Source organism: Dermacentor andersoni, chromosome 11, assembly GCF_023375885.2.
Source record: "Dermacentor andersoni chromosome 11, qqDerAnde1_hic_scaffold, whole genome shotgun sequence".
NCBI classification, from domain to species: Eukaryota; Metazoa; Arthropoda; class Arachnida; order Ixodida; family Ixodidae; genus Dermacentor; species Dermacentor andersoni.
The window spans coordinates 50064100-50088210 of NC_092824.1; the positions used below are offsets into that span (position 1 = coordinate 50064100).

At 44.3% G+C, this 24111-nt stretch overlaps 1 protein-coding gene across 4 annotated transcripts in view; it reads left to right on the top strand.

The window, feature by feature from the left end:
* The window catches only part of LOC126517820 (mesoderm induction early response protein 1-like), a 33609-nt gene extending 15144 nt beyond the window's left edge, over positions 1 to 18465 (top strand). For all 4 annotated transcript variants that reach the window (XM_050167621.3, XM_050167622.3, XM_050167623.3 and 1 more), the window contains exons 6-14: positions 1502 to 1561; positions 2990 to 3059; positions 4023 to 4079; positions 5487 to 5584; positions 8642 to 8723; positions 10356 to 10447; positions 14086 to 14213; positions 15778 to 16144; positions 17495 to 18465. In XM_050167621.3, coding sequence (XP_050023578.1) covers positions 1502 to 1561; positions 2990 to 3059; positions 4023 to 4079; positions 5487 to 5584; positions 8642 to 8723; positions 10356 to 10447; positions 14086 to 14213; positions 15778 to 16144; positions 17495 to 17599 — 1059 coding nt within the window. In that variant the 3' untranslated portion in view covers positions 17600 to 18465. The remainder of the gene's footprint in view (positions 1 to 1501; positions 1562 to 2989; positions 3060 to 4022; positions 4080 to 5486; positions 5585 to 8641; positions 8724 to 10355; positions 10448 to 14085; positions 14214 to 15777; positions 16145 to 17494) is intronic.
* Positions 18466 to 24111: the final 5646 nt, after the last annotated feature.

The window sequence follows — 24111 nt, forward strand, 5'->3', positions numbered from 1 at the left end:
CAGTTCTTCTCAATATTACCTACAAAGTGATTACGTAAAGTGTTCGTGCCGAATATAAAGTCAGATACATGCAGAACTGTACGAAAGTCGTTTAGTTTTATTCTCGCCGTTACATTTTGTGGAAATTGGCACTAATTTGAAGTAGACTGTTGCATTGCCATAGACGCTCAAAAGGACCTGCAAAGTGCATATCAATCACTGTGAGATGACTTCAAATTGAGGGTGCGCAACCAACGTGGCAGCCCACCACACCATGTTGTCTTCATCTCTATGTTTAGGAGAAAAAAATTGGCTTTTACCATAAGGCCTGATTCTTACCACCGTCAAACGTCCCGTCGCCGTCACGTCACTGGCATCCGTTGTGAGACAGTGTTTTCTAGCTGGTTTCTCTGCAATGATGGGACGCTAATGACATCGGCTAATGCTCCTGAGGTTGTCGTCTCATTTTATGAAGAAACCGGCGAAGAAACACTGTCTCATGGCGGACGCCGGTGCAGTAATGGTGACAGAACAGGGCATTTGACGGCTGTGTAAATAAGGCCCAAGAAACATTACAACATGACTAACACAATTTTTTGCGTATAACCTGCCACCGCATATAACCCGCACCTCTAATTACAACAGCCCGAGAAGAAAATAAAATTTGAAAATCTGTAGGTATAACCTGCGGAAATAATTGTGTACGACAAACCTCAAATAGTTGCAAAAATAGCCTCCATTTGTAGATGCATGACTCATCCACATCTTATCTTCGACCAGATGATCTGTTTTCCCCCCTCTTTGGGGATGCTGATAATCCTCAGCTTCTGCTAAAGGACGACTGTTGAGTGCAGCTTATCGCAATCCGAGTTCTAGTTTGCCGGCACCACGTACACTAACTACTAAATGAAAAATGGTGAGCCGTAAAAAGCAGAACGTGCGACCATGGAGGAGGGGAGAAGGGAGCTTCAATGTGCAGGGCTGAGGAGTGGGTGCGGTTACCTAGGAGATAACGGAACTTTGAAATACGGAGAGCCTTACCCTGTGGTGTGGCTTCATTGCAGTGCGTGCTGCACTGCGGGAGCCACACCTCAAGGCAAAATTCGCATATAGCCCTCGTACCGGCTTTACTGATAAATGTTTAGGATTTTTAGTGTGGGTTACACGTGAAAAAATACAGTATACGTCTACATAGTATATGTAGCAGTATATGTATACAGTGCGCGCATACAGAGGTGCTGCTTCCATCATCCAACAACTGTACTGAAATAAAAAATGGGTTTTTGCTTGTTCGTAACATACCAGTCAGCCAGTATAAGAAGGCATTTGAAAAGTGATCATGTCCATGAGCTGTCTTCAGGTCTTGGGAGGAAATAGATCTTGCAGCCAATGTGTTCTGTGTTGTTAGCCATTGCTATAGTGGTATGGCAAAAGATCATCTCCATACAATGGACACACACACAAAAAAAAAAGCAAACTCTTTCTTTCTTTCTCTTTGTTCTCTTCTCTGAACTACATTTAGAACTCAAACTTCAGTGACGTCAACATACTGGGACCAGCATACGCAAGAGTTCCACATCAGGTAAGGTACCACATGCAATTCTATGGCTCTGTTTGTTTCCTTTCTTGACTGTTTGTGAGGTTGCAAAAAAGATGCCTGACGTTTACTTTAGTTGAGGCAGATATTTCTATGAATCACCTTTCTTTCTTTATTTTGTTTTGGTGGCAAAGAAAGAAGCTAGCTGGCCATTTAAAGGATGTTTCTGATATTTCGTTAGAATCGCAACACACTATTGTTGGTTGAGATTGTAACTTTTTCAACTCTGCTTTTGCGAGCTTCACAATTTGTGGTGACAGTACGCTCTCCTTTGACCTACAGTCTCAGAAAAATTTGCCCATGGCGCTTCTTACCTTGTATTCAAACAAATTCTTAAGTGCTGCGCATCCAGCACTTTCAGGTGATGAACGGCACGCACATATCAAGGTACAGCACTCTTCACAGGAAAGTAACGAATGCAGGATGTTAAGGAAAGAAAATACGCAAAATTGATTATTAGCGTTTGCCGACAAAATAAGCCCGAAAAGCTGTAAAAACGTTTTTGCACCTTATAGTGTATATAGGACGTGCTGTACACTCTGCTGTACAATGCTGCATGCCCGGTACTCCCAGATCACGAATGGCATGTGCGTTATCAGCGTGGCATAGCGTCCAACCAAGGTGCAACCAAGACAGATGACAATTATTCTGTGAGGACAAGATACACCCCAAAGGGTGTAAGCTTTCTTGAGAGTGTAGCCCAATTGACAGCTGCTTTGGATCGCTGGCCTTAACCTCGTTTTATATGTCAGACTGAAACTAAGATGTGGCTGTTGGCGACCCGTACTTTATTGCGAGCTGTACTTCCATGGGGGCAATGAGAAAAGAGAGTCAGCTGTAGGTTCAGATCAAGGGTGTCAGTAGCTAGTTTGCACATTATTAAGGGTGTATCAATATTTAATGTATCTGTGTTAGTAAATATAGCATGTTCACAGTTAAACAATAAATATTCAGATGCATTTGTGGTGGCAAAAACTCACTGTTGCTCTCTCTCTTCTTTTTTTTTTTTTTTTTTCATGCACTGTGGCAACCTTTCTTGGTCAGTCAATGTTTTGGATTGTCCCAAGCCTTCGAGGAAGGGGATTGAAAAATATGTGGCACCTAAGAAAGCTGAGGGCACCGAAAATATTTTTGGTGTACTATTTACATTGTATCTTGCAGTGTGAAGTTTGAGATAGCAGATATTTACTGTATGTGGGTGAAAATTCTGCCGCATTAACAAGGAGTTTTACAAAAAACATAAGTGATTGAAAGACTACTGAACGAAGGTCCCATATAGCAGTACTGAAAAACTTAAGATGGTTCTTTTGAAATGCATCTTAGCAGATGTCATCACTGTTTATCTGGTTAACGAACTGTTGTTATGAACAAAATAGCATTTCTGGCCAACATTACCACTCTTTCTTTCTTTAGACCATACAAGTTGGTTCGGAATACCAGGCCACCATTCCTGTGGGGCTGTGTAAATATGATGATGCGCCAGGTGAGAAACATCATTAGATGCTATTTTTCTGTTTTAATTTGGAATGTAATGATTACTTATACCAGCCACTTTTGCGATGTTATCATAAAATGGCAGATTTTTGGAGCTTGTTTACAATTGTTGTAAGAATGCCAAGAATTTTACAAGTTCAGATTTTGTCCAAGTTAGGGCACCCTGTTTTGAAAGAATGCAAATACAGTTGCTGGCCGAATATTCAGAGCCTGATTTTGTTTGAACCGACCCATAGCATACCTTCCATTCCATATAACCAATGCATAATGGAACCCGAAATTTTGACTGCCCTCACAGGGATATATTTCACAAATAAACTTCACGAATAGTTTTGTTTCTTTATGGTGCAGATCATTCTAGCTGTGACTGGATACCCTTTCGCTGTTTACAAACATAGGCCCTGGATGGCTTCTGGTTTTGCCCACTGACATAGCCTGCTAAAAATTTAGCGGGCAAAAAAAGACAACAGCGAGTAGCAGGAGTGTGTTCGAACAGAAGCCCGCAGATATCCAACACTTTTCTCTGCATAATCACAGTTTTACAAGTTGAATTTGGTGTAAGTATTAGTCTTGAGGCACTATGCACCTTTCTTTTATCTGCAAACGTAAAAAGAGACTTTCTGTGCATTGAAGCAACATAAAAATATGTGTTCTGCCATTGAAGGCTGATAAGACGTGACCGTAAATTTCTCGTGTATGCAGGCTTGCTGGTTTATTGGGGCCCGCGACACCATCTGCATTATAGAGCAGATTGCCTGTTCGAAGCACCCCTGCGTTAATATTTTAAAATTGCACCATGCTCAAAAGCGCTGTGCTTAGGGAGAGTCTGTGACACATAGAAACAAGTGACATACTGTGTAAATGACTGACCGGTTTCTTTTATTTTCTGTGTTTCTTGCTGGAAGGACATTTTTGTTACGTTTACTTACTTGCTGATATAATGCAACTGCAGCTTATGAGAACGAAGATCGATTGCTCTGGGATCCGGCCAAGCTCTCGGACAGTGATGGTATGATTTTATTTTCTCTCTTGTCTACCTTGGCCGCTATGATAATTGATTGAACATTTGGGGCTACCACTTAAGCCTCTGCAGTAAAGCAGAAGGTAGCATTTGCAGTCAACACGGTTTGAATGCACTTGCATTTCAAACCTCTGGGCTGAGCTGTTGCTTCGGCTACCCTACCAACTTTTCTTTACGGTGTAACTATATTCTTGCACAAGCAGTGCAACTATATTCTTGCACAAGCAGTGCACTTGAAAGTTGATAAGTGTTGTGAAAGTAGGCTTGTCAAAGTACAGCGAGTGTGACAGCTCGTAAATGTAACAGCATATTTGCAATGTCCAAAACATGCATATGTTCGGTCAGCAAAGAGGTCTAGCACTTGGGTCCGCGCTTGTTGAAGTATGGTCTAGGCAAAATTTGTCAATTTATTAACGTTTGTGAGTAAATGCTTCTTACTTAAGTCTGTGGTGCGTGCTTTGCAAGTTATGTGATTGACAGCATCGCACTGTGCTGAAACAGTGCTGTAAATTTGTGTGACATTATTTTGAGCTTTTTGGTGACTTCGGCGATGAATGTGACATGCACAGCATTGCATGCATGTGTGCTTGCCTGCTTGAATGTGTTTGGGTATACATGTGTGTATGTGTGTGTGCAGTTGCATATTCAGTCACTGTGAAGTGCTGGCAGTGGTGATATATTGCGGGTGACTACCGTCAGGAAAAACCTGGAACTTTCAGGGAATTTGTGGAAAATTTGGGGAAAACGCCAAAGTTTCACCCCTGTCACCTCAAATCAGGGAAACTGGTACCTAAGATGGTCATGGCGAAGCAAGTGGCATGCCAGAAGGAAGTGAAGTTTTGAACTTAGCCTATGTGCAGTGTGCAAATAATAGTGTCTTTTGCTGGTTTTGTGAGTGTGAGCTTGGCCGGTCTGTTGGCACATCAGGAAACGCATGAATCAGTGAATTCTGATAGCGCATCCCACTTGATCTACAGCCTAGTGATAGTATAGTCAAACCTCGGTACAGTGAACATGGATATAATGAAGTAAATATAACGAAGGTATTTTCCTGTCGGATACGACTTCGTTATAAAGAGGTTCAACTGTAATTGTTGAAAGTTATGGGCTGGAATAGTAACTTGGAAAGGTATAAACTACTGTAGACTGTCAGGAAATGTTAATAAGACCATTCTGAGAAAACCTGAAAACATTTGGGAATTTGAAAGTGCCAGCATAGCAGTCCTCCTCTATGATATTTTCTTGGATGGTGGTGACATCAAGGGGCTGAACGAGAAGGGAGCAGTCGTTACTACCAAGCCTCTTAATCCACTTGGCCGTGCAACACTGTACAGAAAGCAAGCTTGCTACCGAACATGTGTAACCGTATGTGTGCATGTATATGCTTGGTCACAGTGGAGGACTACCTTTCCACGGCTCAGGAGCCGACAGCAAACACCATGGGGAGCATCAACTCATTACCCCTGGGCAGTCACACTCGAGATGACGAACAGGTGAGCGCTGCTCTGGTGCTTAGCCATCGCTACACCTTCAGCTTAACGAAATCCACTTATACAAAAGTTTCAATTTTATGAAGTGCTTTCGGATTCCCTGACACGTACCATATTTACACGTGTAAGGCCCACACTTTTGCATTGGAGGCAAATATTTGGAGCAAAAGTGTCGCTAAACATCATGCATACCCATGTCCTAAAACATGAATTTTGATGATAAAAACAGCTTTATTGTTCTTTACAACTTGAGCACCGCAGAAAGTTTGTTTACAGAATTGTACTCTATGTTGCGCTTTGTTTAGGTATTGCCTACTTGAATTTTCATGAAGGTAGAGGCCATGGGTGAGTTTCACATTCACCGTCGCACAGCCTGATACAGTCCACACCAGTGACAACGAATCCGTATACAATATACTTTCAGATGCAGTTGACTTCCGTTAATTATCTGGCAGGTCAAATTAAACAAGATGCAGGAAAAGTGCCAAAATACACTGCTGATTCATTTAGCAGTATTCGCTTCAATTTAGTATGCATCCAAATCAAATGCGCACCAACTTTCTATGTGTTCAAAGTAGAAAACTAATGTCCAAACCACTTAAACCTCCTAGCTAAAGTCGAAATATAACGTGCACCTGACCCGCCGTGGTTGCTTAGTGGGCTTAGCGTTATGCTGCTAAGCACAAGGTCACGGGATCATATCCTGGCTGCCGCGGCCGCATTTCGATAGGGGCGAAATGCAAAAACGCCATGTCCCATGCATTGGGTGCACGTTAAAGAACACCAGATGGTCAAAATTAATCCCAAGGCCCTACTATAGATTGTAGTTTTGGTGCGTAAAATCCGAGAATGTCTTTTTTAATGTACATCTGATTTTTTTTAGAACTGCGACCGGTTTACTAAGTCAGCTTCGCCGCAATAATAGCCTTGTTATGTGGTGAAGCGTATGAATGCCACGAAGGCGGTTTTGATCTCATATCGGATTGCACTGCACAAGCAATTTTCGGTGCAATTTTCACGGAAGAAAAAGGCGCCCGTCAGAACTGGCTGTATACTGTAATCAGACATTGTGAACTACTGTTATTGTTCAATATCTTCCTAGAGAGGGCCGAAAATAGGTGTTCTTGATGGGAGATGATGTGTGTTCCATGCATTTACTGTCCTCTAAGCTCCGCCGAGACAGGTGCTGCCACTAAATGGGTCGTTACTGGGCTCACCATATGGGTCAAGTGTGAGTGCGTGGACTGGCCAAGTTCAAGTTATCTCATGTACGCCAACTTTCGGATCTATATAACCAAGGTTTGGACCCATAAAGCTGGCTGGGCCTCGCTCGGGATTGAATTAACCAGTATGGAATTAATGGAAGTCTGCTGTATAACAGCCTATTCTTTCACTTAGTTCGATCTGCCTATGCAACCAGTTGGACCTGGCTATAATGGACTGTCGGCTGCAACAGACATATTTTGTCACCAAATTTTGTCTAAATCGTGCATATACAACATACTTTGTTGCAGCTATACGTAGGTGTAGCAGTGCACTGCGCTCAACTATTTTCGGCCGCTTGCGGAATTTCATGAAAGATGCAATTTTTCTTAAGGAGCGAACAAACAAACTAGCAGTAAGCTTCCTGCAACGGCGTGCCATGCAATGCTCCACCGGCGAAGACTTCTTGTGCCGACCATGCAAGTGGACCACTGTTGTGAACTCGATGACGAGCAAGTGCCGAGGGCACTGCTAGGCCTAACCAGATTTGAAGCGAAGCCATAGCATACCATTATGCGGCGCTTCAGAAAAAACCGCCGACAATCGGAATTAGAATTCTTTATTTCTCATTGCATAAATTTGCACAAAAAAGATATGCTGCTATTTGCGGCACTCAGATGCAGGCTTCGCGTTAAGTTTTCTCTTATTGCAGCTCTCGGTCATGCTACACATTTGACTGTAGTCGTCGCTCGTTCGAAAGATAAAACTAAGACATCCGTTTATACTACTGGCCACCGTCTTGTGTGAAGAAGAAACTGTAGCCGATGTTTGTGTCATCGGCGGCGGCTACGTGCTCGCGCCGGGTAGCAAGCATGGCAGCGCTGGCCGGGCGGCTCCCCGTCATTGTGCCGGTTGTTAATCTTGCTGCTGTGCAGGTGTGTATGTGCCCTAGTACGAAGAAACTGCCCTTTCTCAGTAACAAGCGTCCGAAAAACGACGGACAAGAATACGCTGTGCTGCGTGCATGTGCGATTTCCACGTAAACCAGTTAACTATAGCTACATATATTAATTTCTATGTTTCTGTGGTTTTTGCCATCGCTTACGGGTTGGGCAGCGGTATATGGAAAGTTTTGCCATTTCACAACCTAACGCAACCCTAAATTTTAATAGAACGAACTTCGAATATAACGGACCTTTTTCGATGGATTATCATGGTTCAGTGTAACAAGCGTTGACTGTACATGTTGATTCAGTTTAGGCCATTTTGCCCACTTGTGAGCTCACACTGCTCATGCAGATATGCACTTAGTAGCCACTTGTGAAAGTTGCCGGCTGATCGCCATAAACCCAAATTCCACTTCACATTTGCGGCCATCTACTAGCCGTTGAAGATGATCAAATGTATGATTCTTCCCATCTTCCGTGGTCTACAGATACAACCATATCTACGATGAGCTTCCTGCAAAGGCTTGCTGCTCACAACCTCTACCAGCTAGGCCTAACCAGTGCCGCCTCATTAGGACTTGGCGACCAACATTGTCATTTGGTGGAGAGCCAGTGAAACCCTGCGACCCTGCAGCACTCAAAAAGTGAAGGAATTAACAATATTTAAGACATGGGTAACAGCCTAAATAGTGGCAGCTTCGTTTGTGACTGTCGCATTTTTTATATCACATGCGAATCAGTTTGCAGGGAACTCTGAATTATCAAGCTTCAACATTCCCCCCCCCCCCCCCCCCCCCCCTAGGTGTTGTAATTGAGGGTGCAGGTTATACATGCAAAAATGCAATGCTATTCAAGTGCCTTTTGCAGTTTGTTCTTTATCTTCTGTTTCTTGCTTCCACTGCATGTACAGGCGCTGTACTTGCTGCTGCAGTGTGGACACAACGTTGAGGAGGCGCTGCGGAGGCGGCGGATGAACCCCACCATACCCACAAGTGAGGCCGGCTTCCTGCTCACCGCTTTAGCTCTGTGCAAGGCCACTAGGCGCTGGTCTCACCTGAAGCAAATGACTTTAGGCCAGGGCTGCACAACATACGACTGCTTTAATTGATGGTCCTCAACCTTGAATCTCTAGCGAAAATTACTGGCAAGTTCCATAGCACCCTGCGTAATTTTGCAGAAAACAAGCTGAAATTTCTTGTTTTCAGCAAGAGATGTTCTGTCTTTGAAGTCACTGTTCTCTAAGCACCACCAAGAGAGGCAGACTGCAGCCATCAGTGCCATTATTAGGGTGATTTTCGGGGTGACCCAATAAGGCTTGTGTGGAGGGTGGCATGCTATCTATGGTGTAGTGATAAGTTAAAATGAGGGTTTCTCGCTTAAAACATGAAGCAAATTGGTTGAAAAAGCTTTAGAATGGCTTCGATCAAGTGAAGATTGAAAATAAGCCTTAAAAAGAAGGAAGCAAAATAAGGTCAGTTCTGGTCCAAATAATGAAACACTTATGGGGTTAATTAGAGTCTAATCAACGGGACTCTACTGTATTGGTGATGGGTTACCTTTTAGCCTCCGAGCTCTTAAAACTGTGCACAACTTTTGCTTTATTAGGTTTTTGTCCCAATGACCTGTTGCAGTGAAATGGCATCCATTCTCTGAATCTGTATCGAGCTTGCACTTACTCTATGAAATTAATTCTATTTTAATCCTGTGTATCAATCACATAACATCAAAAAGCTGCGGTGTAGGACTGTCCATGTTTCTAGCATTTGCTATCTGAATGTGGCCTGGGCACGTGAATGCCAGGCATGTAATGGCTGGTCATACAGTGACATGCGAAACTATGTGAAGCACTAAGCTATGTGAAGCAGGAATAGGTAGCAGCTGACACAGTGCAAGGCAAAATATTAGTTCTGGCAGTCTCCAAGAGTGTATCACACCAAAAGCTCTTCTTTTTTAGAACTTACAAGAGGTTGCAGCACCTCCAAGGCTTGTGTGTTGTTCCAAAAAGGTGTATTCTTTCAAACGCATGGTCACCACCAAGCATCTACTGCAGCGACCTGTGAAGGGCTCAAATTTTCTGAATCATCAGATATGTGTCCCCTTGGTGTTATTTTCATGCAAATTGTGGTAGTTCATTTGTTTACCTGTCCCTGATGTTGGTAGGAGCAATTAGTGTGTTCTTTCGCAATGGTGAAGTACTCGGCCCAGCCTAACTATATCATTATAGTCCATCTCAGCTAGTCCTTGCAGTGCAGCATGCATGTGGCCCATGTCAGCTAGTAATCACAGGAGCAACGGCAAGAGCGGCACACATTGGATGCATGCTTCTAGCTCTTGTTCCTGGTTTGTTGATGGGACATGTAGCATTTGTTGGACTGCACAGAATTGGTGAGACAGAGGGCAGTGTTCCTCTGGTGTGCAGACTGTTCAGGCCAGCACTCGTGCAGCCGATGCCGTACGTGTAAGCTCAGCTGATGTTGCATGTTGCCAGTACACAAAGAGACAGTGCTTAACGCACATCCAGAACAGTGCGAACTGAAAGCATTGTCTTGATGAGTCATTTCATTCTGACTCGGTTTTCTGAACATTGAGACAAAGTGTCTCCCTGCGTGACCCCTCTCCCGCAGAGATGAGCCTTTGGTCTGAAGAAGAGTGCCGGAGTTTTGAGAGTGGCCTTCGGTTGTACGGCAAGGACTTCCACCTCATCCAACTACACAAGGTAGGACCATCCTCCAGTGCGATTGTCCTGCTTTTCACTTGAAGGGGTACAGTGCATGCCACAAGAGTTTCGTTCAGAAATTACTAGAGGGAACTAGCTCATGGGAATCAGGTTAGTACACGGATTTGTCTTATCTTTGTGCTTGTGGCTTCAAACACTCTTGTGTCTTACTTTACTATGCTTTATCTGCCTGTATTGGCCCAAGTTACGAAGAAATCCTATTTTTCTAAATGACGGCATTAAGACTCTATGCACACACATAATCATTGCAAATTATTGCCTCTGTAAAGCAATACTTTGTCGAAAATGATCGGTTTGAAAACTCGAAAAGCTGTTCAAAGCCTGAAGGATCAAGTTTAGGCAAAGCCATGCACTATGACCATCGTTCCCACGCTGGCTAAACTGCCATGCTTTTGGCGCCAGAGTTCCCTCTAGTAATTTTTGTAAGTACCTATCATGCGTGCAGCAAAAATGCCCAGTGCGCACAAGTAGTTTTATTGTCGCAAAGTTTTGTGGCTGTTTTAGTTGCAGCGAGGTGCCTGGCCTTGTGCATGTGGGCACTTGTGATTTGTGTTCTTTCGTTTTTAGACCAGTATCATTGTTATGCTTTAATTCTTGCCCAAGACATCAGGTATAGTTACATGGCAAATGTAGCTGCCCGAGAATGACGTGCCCAAATTTCCAGTTTGCATGTGACACGTGTATGTAGTTAGTCTACAATAACCACAATTGCCACCGGTTGATCTAGAATACTTGGAAGTAAAGTATAATTTGGGACAGATTGTAAGCCAGTAAAAGTGACAGTTGGGCAAGTTAATTACTGATTCACTTTCCTGGGTTTTTGTGTATGTGTAAAAAATTTGCCAGCCAGTGCTGCTCATGGCCAAGGCAGCAGATGCGAAACATACTTTTACAGGGACCCTGAAACAATTTTGATAATTTTGTACAAATGTACAGTTGTTAGGGTAGGTGCTTCTGAACATTAAGTGATGCATTTAAGGTCCTAGTGTAAAGCCGGTAATTTTTATAAGGTTTTAAAAAAATGTGCATAGCTATGGATTGCAGCGGCACTGCTCCTCCGAGTTTCAAGTCGTTCCTCTCCCAATTGGTGTAGTTAGCCCCATTGACATCAGTTGGGTGAGCTATCCGATTGGCTACCCAGGTCATGTTATCTATAATTTTTCCAACTTTATGGTGAACAGATGTTCGTAATGGTTGGAATGTTGGTTACTTTGTTACTATAAAAGAAGTAACGGAAAGAAAATACACAACAATTTATCGCTACACTCAAGCACTTCCGGCACACAGCAAATGTCGTACGTCTGCTTTTGTTACAACATTCTCTGTGTTGGTGTAAACTGCATCGTCAGCGTTGGTGTTGAGCTTTGTTTTCGTGAGCACCATGGATCGCCCTTATTATGCTGTGGACTGCAAATCTAGCGATCGACTGAATGTTCAGCTGTGACATTGAGTCCCTCTGCAAGGCAACAAGCGAGCAGAGTAACTGCAGTGCATTGGGCTGTCAGTATACAATCGGAACCAGCATTTACACGTTTGTAGCCGTCACTTCACTCAGGAGAATTACTACCTCAATAGAGAGTTTTAACGCATCTGGTATTCAGGTAAACGTAAGCGCAAGCGAACTGGGATTTTTACTGAATGAGCAGAAGCGTGAACGTGAATGGCCTGCATGGTGCAGCCACCTGGTGGTACATAGGACAACCAGACAAACACAGAGCTCAGATGACAGTAACCAAAGTGTATTACACTTTGCTGCTGGTGTAAATTTTCGGCAGGAGTGTAACCGTGAACATGTTGTCTTTCCGAATGTTGAAATTTTTTACACTTGGTTGCAGCAATAGTGGCTGTTCGTTTGGCTGGTTAAGCTCTGTGCCACCAGGTGGCTGCACCATGCAGGCTGCTCAGGCCATTCACGTTTACGCTAAAGCCCCTTCATCACAGCGGTAGTTGTATGGAGCAGCTTTAGTTTACCCCTCTGTCCATCCGTCAAAATGCCCAGCTTGCCTGGGGTTATCAGAATACCAGGCACTGCGGCAGAATGCTCGCAACGCATGCTGCTTGGATAGCTCTCGTGGGGTATTGACGGCCAGGCTGCCAGCGGAGAGCTTCGAGAGGCTTCACGTGCTGGCTCCGTGACCACTAGAAGTAGACGACACGACGTCCAGTCATGACGCAGAGCCAGTGAAGGCGGAGCTTAGCCCCGATCACTCGGCGAACGGCTTGAGGAGAAAAGACATGACTAGGGAGGAGGATAACTTGTAATCATCCGTGACTGTCTTTATATTAGACACCGCTTAAATTGTGGCGCTGTTTTACTGTAGCTGTACCCTATGCGTCTACAGAATTTATCCACACCGTTGCGGGGACTCTTTAAAGTGGGCTAATTGGGAGGTATAGTGCAGTGAGGGCGAGTGACTGAGGAAAACGCGTGCCAAATTATTTTATTTCTGCGGTAGCTTAACTGACAAAGCACCGCATGCATAATGCATGTGGTGCTCCCACCTTTGACAAATTATATTTTCCTCTACTTTTGTTTACATTTACCTTGTTATTTAAAATTTTCAATTACATTCCAATCCCATTCGTAACAGTATTCAGGGGCCAGGAAAATTCTGTTATAATCTAATAATTGTTATAACTTTGTTGTATAAGAAGACAGAAGGGGCATACATTAATACAATCTAATTAGAACAAATTACAGTCCAACCCACTTAGAAAATTACTGATTTTTACAATATACCGGATGCAACAGTGAGCAGCCGCGGCACCGTGAACTTCTGTGTGTGTTCTATAGTAAAATAGACTGCTTCATATAATGTGTCCACATTGATTTATTGGTTATAACAATCAAATCTGGCTACTGGGTGTCTGCACCAAAGGAAAAAAAAACATGACAGTGCGGCGAAGGAAAAAAAGAAGAAAAAGTGAGAAAAACCTGCCACTGTGTTGCCGCGAATCTGCCACTGTGTTGCCACTGTCCTCAGCGTGGTGTCTTTGGAGCATACTGCCAAATATGTCGTCTGCCTTGGGTGGCCATATCTGTGGCCATATTTAAGTTTATTACGATTGTGAATCGAGAAGTCTGAAGAACCACGTGCTGCTTACAGCAACTTGGTGCAAATCCATAATTACTTTGTGTAGCGCAAAACGACGGACACAAGAAAGATGGCAGGACAATTTAGTGCAAATCAATGCACACAAGAAGGACGACAGGACAATTTTAGCGCAAAACAACAGACACAAGAAAGACGATGGGACAGTCGTCCTGTTGTTTTACGCTTAACAAAGTAATTGTGCTTACAGCACCTTGAGTTGTTGGTAGTTCATGAGAAAAACCTTAGGTTCATTGCCAAAAAAAGCTCCAGTGGGAATTATATCTTAAGTTTTTGCTGGCTTTGTCGTTCGTTTTGCTGGCTTTGTTGTTCAATATCAATCTTATACTTAATTTGAAAAATTCGGACCAGAAAGGATTGAAAGGAGAAACTTGCTAGTGCCAACCTCAGTTGCCTATTAGTCTGCTACAATTGTGCCTACCGATGGCCTTCGCACGACCTTGTTAGCATGGTTAAATTCGCGAGATTGTTCTCTGTTAGATGGTTCTTGCAAACCATGTGCAGGTCCGTACGCGCTCGGTTGGTGAGCTTGTGCACTTCTACTACCTGTGGAAGAAGACGGAGCGGCACGACATCTTTGCCAGTAAGGTGCGCCTCGAAAAGAAGAAGTATGCTCTGCACCCCGGAACCACGTGAGTACTATAGGCATCGGTGCTGCATTTTCTTCACTCAGTAAACAAATACGCTAAAACCTCATTCTTATATTTAGAAAAGAAAAAGAATGATGAATAAATGTGCTATTTGGGAAGACGCATGATCTGAAGTCACTAATATAATGTTGCAGTTTCATTCGAAATGTGAACCATTGATAGTAATAACTTGATAGCAAAGTACTGAACTAAAGTTAATGTCCAATTTTTCGGACACCCTAGGGCTCACAAAAACGTCTAAAAAAAATCGGGCAATCCGAAAAAATGAATGCGGGCCTTTTACTGTGCCCAAGGGCTCAAATCGCCATAGGTGTGTCTGAAATACCTCTGAGGGCCTGCAAGTACACTTACTAGTCATATCGGTGCTTGTGATGTGACAGGAGATAATTGAGGAATAGTTGTGTCCCATGACACAACTGTTCTCACTTGAAGCTACAAAAAGAGACCGATGTGCATCTAGGAACAGCACAAGGAACAAGAGGCTGCCGTACGGTGTGTGTCACAAAGATTGCAGCCATGAACAACTTCGTTGCCATTCTGTGCACTTGCTTTCATTGGCGAAGCGGTTTGTTGACTTTCTGAGTGTCTGGCGGCATTGATTGCGTTGATTCAGCACCGAACCATAACTTTAGTTGCTGATGCCCGATGAAGCAGCACCAATTAGGCAGTGTGGCTGTGACAGAAATTCACTGCTGGCCGATGTGGTAACAGGGGCGCAAGCTGTTGCGGAATGTTTGCCGTTAAAAGAGAGCTTTAGGTTAGGGGATGTAAGCCGCACACAAGCGTTGAGGGACACAGGGCGCCGAGTGTACAAAAGATCCAGAAGTGAGCACAAAAGAGCTCGAAGGGCCCACATTGGAGTTTGCGTCCTCCACTGCTTGGGTGGAGCTTGAATCCCCAAACCTAAAGCTCTCAAATATGTTCACACAGGTGGCTGATCAGTGATTGGTCCCAAGATCACGCATGCAGGTTAGATTGATGGCTGTTGAAGCGGTGTTAAACTCATAGCTACTATCCAACACGACTAATCGCCCAATCTTTGCACATGCTTTCGTGCTTTACGAGATACGTGCTGCTGTTGTTACCATTCCTCCTGTCTGCATCGCATTATCATTTCAATCAGTCTTGTCGACCCCGACAGACCTTGTACTGACAGCGGCGGCCCCGGCCGATGCGGCACTGCTCTGTGAATTGCAGCGTTCGAGTGCTGTGTGTGCAATTCCCTAATTGGGCATATCAACAATATCAAATAATAGATATTCAAATAGTAGACATTCAGTAGTATCAAAAGTAGTATTCAACAATATCAAATAGTAAATATTCAGTTCGCTATTTGAACAATTGGAATGTTCACTATTCGACCTACAATAAAATGTAACAAATTTCCCCGAGATTTTAGAAACATGGCTTCAACGACTGTGCTTGAAATTGGCTATAGTAGTACGAATTTTGGTGACGACTATAGTCGTCATCGGTGAGAGAGGGTTACGAGATGCACTAAAGATGGAACATTGCCTCAGATGTTTTGAATGGACAATGTGTACAGGGACTACATGGACCGCTTCCTGGATGAGCAGGAGAACTCCCAGCAGCAGCAGCAACAGCAGCAGCCGCGTGACCGGTCCACAAGCCCAAATGAAGCAAAGCGGCCAAGGCTCGCACTGCCCATGCAGCTCACAAGTCAGCTTGTTGGTCCCCAAGAGAACGGTCGTGAAGCGTCCGCCGCAGCTTCCCTGACAGTGGCCACTGATCCAACACGCGAGAACGGCCGCGACCGGCTCTGGACGGCGCCGGCAAGTTCATCGGATGAAGATGATCTCCCCCTCATCGCCACCACTGCTAGACCAACACTGGGCAAGGTGGCAGTGACAGTGGCAACACCAGCTGCGGCTCCAAGTGGCAATGTTGTACAGGTAAGACATTGCTGTATGTACTTGTGTGAGGGCTGCACGCCCACTTTACTTTGGGACGCATTAATTCGGAAAAACAACTTTCACTAAGCAGCGTCACATGCATACCCGCGTACGTAGCCTATCTGGTCAGAATCTGGCCGCACATACCCAGTCACACTCATACCCGGTCAGAAGAGCAGTTGATTCAGTCCCCCTGAACCGCCCTCAGTGGGCCGCTCTGGCTTCTATATTTTACAACTAAAACAGCTTCGTGGCGGTTTGTGCTTTGTAATGCCTGTATAGCCATTCTTCCAGTCGTAGCAGTCTACTAGTGCAAAGGAGACGGGTTCGATCCCACCATCAGGCAATTTTATTTATTGAAGATGCCTGAAACGATGCAAGACAAGAACGTACCTGCAAAAGGATAGACAGTTGGGCGAGTTGGTGCGGTAACATGATCTTGGCTTCTAGCGCGAAGTGAACACGAACACAGAAAGGAGCAGACAGGACGAGCGCTCGTCCTGTCTGCTCCTTTCTGTGTCCGTGTTCACTTCGCGCTAGAAGCCAAGATCAAAGAACGTACCTACTTACTCACCACAACATGCCTTGTATGAGGCCCAGAATGCTTTGTGTTGAAAGAAAAAATAAAGGAAAGAACAAGAAGCACTGTTGTAATGAATTGCTGCGCCTCTGAGTTCCTGTCAACATTTCTGTCATTTTTCTGTCACTGCTGCCTCATGGGCGTTTCTGTTATTTATATAGAGATGCATGTTCACATGATGGAATTATTATTCTTTACAAGTCATGCGATCATAGCGATTGGCCCAATTTGGCTGCGAGTTCCTAGTGCAAAAGAGCGTTTGAGAGAACAGTACCGATTTGCTACAGCTGAAGAATGAGGAGGCTGCCTTCTGGGCTGGTATTCTGTAAGCGTTCACCTATTGGACATGTCCATTACGTCTGCTGCTGAAGTGCTGATCGGCTGGGGGTGCCCGTCTCGTTTTGACACATATCCCACCCCAACCAATCAGAACTTCAGCATTAGACGCAATGGATATATATCCACTAGTTTGGACACTTACAGAATACCTCCCACCCCCTGGTTACTTCAAGTTGACGGTGTACTGTTCAAAAGAGTGGTCATGACAACATGGTGCATTCAATGCTGGGTTTGTTTACTACTGATGGCTACAGGTGTTGCCTGCCCCTGTACATGAGCCGACTAATTGAAAGTTGTTTGTGTGGTGCAAGCTCCAGCTGCAACTGCAGTTTGTGCAGTAGACTGAATAGCTGTGTCAGGGCTCACTCTGGTTCAGTTTGGAAGCGTGCTGCTGTCATGCTCGACTGAAGTGTTTGCGACAATTGGCGCAGGTCCTGAACAAGATGGCAGCCACCAATCTGGTCACCACAGTGTCTGCAACACAGCCACTTGTCGGGGTGACTGAACGGCCCCACACAGTGGTTCCTGACGAGTGATGTGGCGGCGGCCACTGGTGTCCACGTGCAGAATCTCTCTGCTCCTTTGCCGACGCATCCATCCCTCCATCACACGCCAGAGTTTAGAAGAAAAAAAAAAAATAATCACAGAACTTGGGACCAAGAGCGCTGTCACAGCGCAAACAGCGTTTCACATCATGAACTGCTCTGGTGCTGTGCGGGTGGAGCATTTCGTGTTGCGCCCTCTGGTGACAGCACTGCACTTTTGCTTATTACTTAACACGCAGCATGCCGAGCCCTTTTCTGCGCCAGACGGCAAACGGGGAGAAGGAAACGCTTGCAGAATGTGATGTGCATACTGTCACGAGGGCCCCTGGAGCGGCACCAGGCTTCGTCAAAGCCGCCTAGTGTGTGCACCATTCTGCACGACTGCCCGGAGGCAGGTCAAGCGCTGTTGCCGCTGTGTTGTTACTTAGTCTACCTTGTGAAGGTTGTAAAAATGAGGTGAATTTGGTCCTGTTGATGTCCTCGAATGTGACAATTGTATCTGGCTTAACGAAGGTTATGTTAACGGAGTAACACACACAGTCCAGGCCAAGAATAATGAAACTCGCATATTGGTGCTCATCATTGTCTTCATAGTTTTTGTGCCATGGTGAACATTGAGATGGCCAAAGCATTCAGCTGGTACTCTTAGCACCGTATTTACAAATGGACCGATACTTGTGAACTCCCAGTAGTGGAGAAACTTGGGCTGGTTGGTGTAGGATAGTTCAAATTCTGGAGGACCAGCACTCGGATGAAGCACACGGAAAAAGAGTGGCATACACATTGTGCTGGCTATCAGTCGTCGTAAGTTTAATGCTTTTTGCTATGAACTCTGTACATTCGCGAAAAAGAACACAGAAAGGAAAAAGCAGTTGGGAACATGCTGCAGACCCATCGCACATATATAATAGTATCTCCTTTTTATGCACAAGCAGCAACGGTGTGCTGATGAACAAGTCTCTCTATTTAAAAAAAATTTTTTTTTTTGTGTGTATGTCAAAAAGGCCTGAAATATTTTCCAGGCACTCTGCTCATGGTATTCCGTACATCTTGTTTTTTTCAAATGTAAAAAGTTGAAAGCAGTGGCAATATGGTTGCTAATCAGCGGTGTGCGTGTGTGCCGCTCTTTTCTGTGTATTTTGTCCGAGTGGTGGTACTCCCAAATTTGAACTTGAGAACTCTCCTTTGACTCTCTGCGTCGTGCAGGACTGCACCACCCCAAGACTGAAGTAGACATTGCACTTTGGTAATGCTGCCTGGTAATTTGTGCAGTGTACTTACGAGGGTTACCAAAGAACAGTGACCATTTCAGTTGAGGGGACGGTCGCCCTCCATTTGCCGGAGTTGAAGCGGGGCATTGAGGTAGAGGAACATTCAATGAATACAGGAATTTGCGGTACCAGCGCTGCAGAAGCATAACCGTGCCGAAGCGCAAATATCAGATGTGTCAAAACTCGTTCAAATTGCAGGACACGCAGTAGGACTGTGTGTTGCTGCCCGCAGTAGTTGGTGTAAATATTTTAGCTTGACGGTCGTTACCACTTACCCCATCAGCTGTATCCATCGTGCTTGTCAAGAATGTGCAGCCAGCAGAGCTTTGTCACTCGGGCATCCGTACTAGGGCGATCGTACTGGAAGATTGTGAACCATCGTCTTGAATATTGGGAAGAGGTCTGTTGCTTCATCACCAACATGTCTGAGGCAAGCCCGGCGACATGTCATCGACTGAATGCTTCCAGACATGCATAGTGCCCGCCTCGCGATGAAACTAATGCCACAAGCAGCGCTGCATCAAGCTGTGCTGCTGTCGAAGACAGAGACTTCTTGTGGTAGAACTAACCAAGTCAACACGTCCCTGCTGGTTGCCGTGGCAAACCACACTTTCATCTCACAGTGAACGCAACAAGCGTTATTGCCAGAAAGTGCCTTCTATGAACCCACCATCACCACCACTGACAGAGCTGAAGGACTGTGCGCCGAGTTTAAACCCGAATTTGGTGTGGTACGGGGGGGGTGGGGGGGTTGATCCGCTTCTTCTGTGGTGGGTGTTTTCAAAGGGTAAGACGACCCTTTCACGTGCTGTCAACCTTCTTTCGTTGCTTCGTTTTGCTACTTCTTTTAAAATTAAAAGTGTATACCGTATTGTAGCATAGGTGAAGTACCCAAAGAACAAAAAAAAAACACCACCTTGTTGACGTTCATCTATGTTCTGTATTTTTTTTTTGTCACTCCATTTATGTTATATTTTGTGTACACTGTTACACTGTTACACTTTGTGTCACACACACGCTCTCGCCTTGTTTTTAATCACAAGCATGTGTTCCGTCTTTTGAGACGTGAACACTGCAAACTTATTGTACCATTGTTACTAATATAGGAGATGCATTTTGCCAGGTGACTTATACACAGCGGGTGAAACTTGGCTAGATTTGTGCACAGATTTTATTTTCCCTCTGCGGTGTTTAAGTCATGGATGCATCCTTTTTTTTGTCATTGTTGCCAGAGAGAGCTGCAGGTGGCAGTCATGAACCTTGTGGTCATTTCATTCTTGTCTGCTGTGCAGGAGAGCGCTCACTGTTAGCATTGTTTAGGTGCGGTCACTTGCTTTCACAAGTTTGAAAGCATGGCGGCGCACACGTTTTTGTTCTTCTGTAAATTACCGGATCTGCGTGCCGCCAGAACTGTGTTGGTAAGCAGCATTTGAACTAATCCAGTTGACTTCCGTTAATTTGACCCTGATGGCACCGACAAAATTGATCGAATTACACAAGATGCAAAAAGGAAACTGCCGGAACGTACTGCTGATTCATTTGGCAGTATTTGCCATAGTCTAACTCGCCCCTGAAGCAATTGCGTACCCACTTTTAATGCGTCCGAAGTGGAAAACTAACGTAGAAGTTACGTTAAAGCTCCTAAACAAACTAAAAATCGAATGTGCACCCAATTATTAAACAAGCACGTATTGCACAGTGGTGGCCGGTTGCCTGAAGTCAGCTTCACTGCACTTCTTTTTTTAAAGCTAGCAGTACATTTTTGTTATGCGGTTAAAGGACATGGACATTGTGGAGGCAGTTTTGGCTTCATATCCGATAGCACCGTGCAGGCATTTTTCGGTCTAATTTTGCTGGAAAAAAAAAAAAAGGTGAGTGTTACAATCGGGTAAATGTCGAAATCAGACATTGGGAGCTACATTGAAAATTTTCCTAGGGCAGACTGAAAATACTAGGTGTTTTCGAGAGATGATGATGTGTGCTCAAAGCATTCACTGTCCCCTAAACTCCACCCAGACACTGCCACTAACGGAATCTCCATAGAGGTCAGGCAAATACGTGCCGAGTGGCCAAGTTCGAATTATCCAGCGAATGCCAATTTTTGAGTAAAAAACTAATGTTCGGGCCCATTGAAGCACATGGGTGCTGGCTGGGACCTTCGGTCGGGATTGAACTAATAAAAAAAATTTTATCAACCGGAATCGAATTAGCGGAAGTCTGCTGTATAATGCTATTGGCAAGGGGACAGGACATGTTTTGTCTGGTTCAGATGACATTGGCAATTTCTTGCACAATTTGCATTGCACAAGTGCAACTGCTCACTGCCGTGGTTGCTTCAGTGTATGCTCCACACTCCGTTTCATACTTGGCAGGCAACGCTGTAGAAGCTACGCGTGCATCGCGGTGATAAAGTCGTTTCACAGTGTAGTTGCTTTTGATCTGCGACACTTTCTATGGTTAACTACTTCCTATATTACAACTGCAACTTGCGGACGCAAGGTTACGTCAAGTCATGCATTACTTGTGCCACTTTGTATTGCCAGTGTGCAACATACTGTTTCGGTTTCGAGCGCGAGTAGTGCGCTGTGGTCACCGGTTGCACAGTTGCGTCACTCTGCTCGTTCGATCGCCAACAGGTTCAGATCTAAAAAGCCTTCCATGCGCATTTTGCAACACAAAAGTATGGGACTTAATGTTACATTGAATCGCACAACGCATACCTGTGCATTTTCTGACATGTGGCACACCCTATTTTGGCCAGTTAAGTGAGCATCAAGTGTAGTCGCCCATAGCGAGCATAGCCTAAATAGGGATGATTGCAATGTATGAAGCAGAGCATAGTTTAAGTGCATACATTATGCCGAGCAAAAGTTTTGGAGATCACAGGAGCAGCGAAAGTTTCAGATATTATTCTGGCATGGGCGCGCGCTTCATTGGTCAAGCATGCACGCATAGGTTGCACCGATGGATTTCAGGCTGCTTGTCAAGGCTTTAAGTAGCTTTCACTGCACCTGGGCTCAGAAACTAATTATCTCAGTAATGTCGCGTAACACCATGCTTGAACGTACTGTTAGCTGTAGGTGAATGGGAGGGAAAAGGTGAAGATTTAGAAGGAGTTCTGCAATGGATTTTGTGTGGTGGCGTGGCATGGTTGTTATCAGACTACAATGAAGAGAACAGCGAGCTACATAGCCTGCGACAAAGGCCCAAAGTGGCTGTATGACCAGGTAGTCTGCGAGAATGCACGGCCGGCGTCGGTGATGAAAAATGCGGCGAATGATAACATGCATTGGATATAGCAGAGAGGGTAGAAGTACTAGGCTCGGATATGGTGATCTGTTTGAAAAAGACTGCAGAGACCTTGGTAGACTTTGGGCAGTAGCAAACCAGCCACCAAGGAGGATTTCTCAAGGGTGTGAGGGTTTACAAATTCCAGTTCTGGCATGAAAGGGCGACAGGTCTTTATCCGTAAAAACGCCTGCGCTGACTTGCGCATGCAGCATAAGGTCTCCCAAGATTCTTGCTTGCAATTGTACAAAGATACGCAGTTGGAAATGTGTCGAGAGTTGCATTTTGTGTTGCATACACTGCAACAGTACAAGATGGTAAAGGATAGTAATGCTGTGCTTGGTGAATGTTTATGTGCTAAAATTTGTTGGACTAGCCATAATGCAGGTTTGAGAAATTTTGTTTGTTATAATGGTGGGAGAGGGAGGTACTTTCAACGGAGGAATAATTCCTTATATTGTAGCCATGTTTGAGAGGATAGTTGCCACCCATTCTGAAATGCCTGTGAATGCTAAGTTGACTTCAATGGTGAGTTTCGAAAAAACAGCTGGCCATTGCCTGGTATGGAACAGGCTATCCAAAGCTAGACTCCACGTCTGCACCATAACCACCACTGTCTGTACGTGGCCACTTCTGCAGCTCTCATGTAATATGTATGTACAAATGCTTTTAAAATAACATCATGTTTTTTGTTGAAAAAAAGTTTGCACTGTTTTATGTTCTTGTCATCACGAGATGTGCATTTTTCCTTTTCACATTCATAACATGCAGATTTGCACAGTGTCATTTCGATGTCTTTTTTTCCTCTTTCTTGTTATTACCCTACTACTTTCCACATACATGGAGTGTGAGCCCATCAAAAAAAGTTTTCGTGATCCCATTTGTGCAAATGAACAGGAGAAAATAGCAAGCACTATTTATTGGTAGCAAATACGCAATACGAATGTGATTTAATAAAGGGAAATGTAATTTTATGATAAGTGTGTCCATGTTTTCGAGCAATTTTAGAAAGATGTGTGGCATTTGGTTTCAGCACTGTGTTGTGTTGAGTGTGTTGTTTTGTGCGGTAAACATTTATTTCAACAAACAACGGTGCAAATTTTGAGTGGTGTGACGGCATAGTGCCACCAGGATGATACAATGTGTCAACAAACTACACTATTTATATGGCTGGCCTTGGTTCATGAGAAGAATTTGCATCCATTTGCAGCGACAGCTCTATGGGTTCTTATGACTGTCAATGCCACACCACTAACGAGCTGCCTTAAACGGTCTCCATAGTTGATCTGAGTATCTACATAGAGGTTGTCTAAATGTTTCTTCTTCAATATTTCTAACAGTCACAAAGCCATAACAATGGTAATATGGAACATCTAGTGCAAACATGTTTCATCTAGTGCAAACATGTTCCTTTTAACCTATCATTATTGGTACCAGTAAGAGCTGTCTTTACTATTCAGTATTGCAGTAATGGTGATCAGAAAAAGGCCCCTATGATCACATCGGTTAAGTGAACACACATGTTCGACTTGTATACTACACTACGCTGAGTTACCTACATTCTTCAAAGATTGGGTGAAAAAAAGAAAATATCAGAGGCCACTGGCCAAACCTTGGAACCACCAATCTGTTTCTCTGCCCTGATACATAAGTTCACTGTAGCAACAACCAATATGATAGTTGTTGCGGAAGCCAAATCTAGAAACATTTATGGGTGCTAGTGTTCATGGCACTGAGGTACAAGGACTGCTTGGACGGCTATGGACTACTTCTATGGCTTTTTTTTTTATTGCTGTTCATTGTCCCAGAAAATGACTGTTCAAAGGCAGCATGCTATTCAGTTTGTGGCATTTCAAACTTCATCTTGACAACTGGACTGCTAAATGCAATGAATGTATCCTTGCATGTGTTCCACAATGAACAGCCCCGTCAAACAAAGCTGTG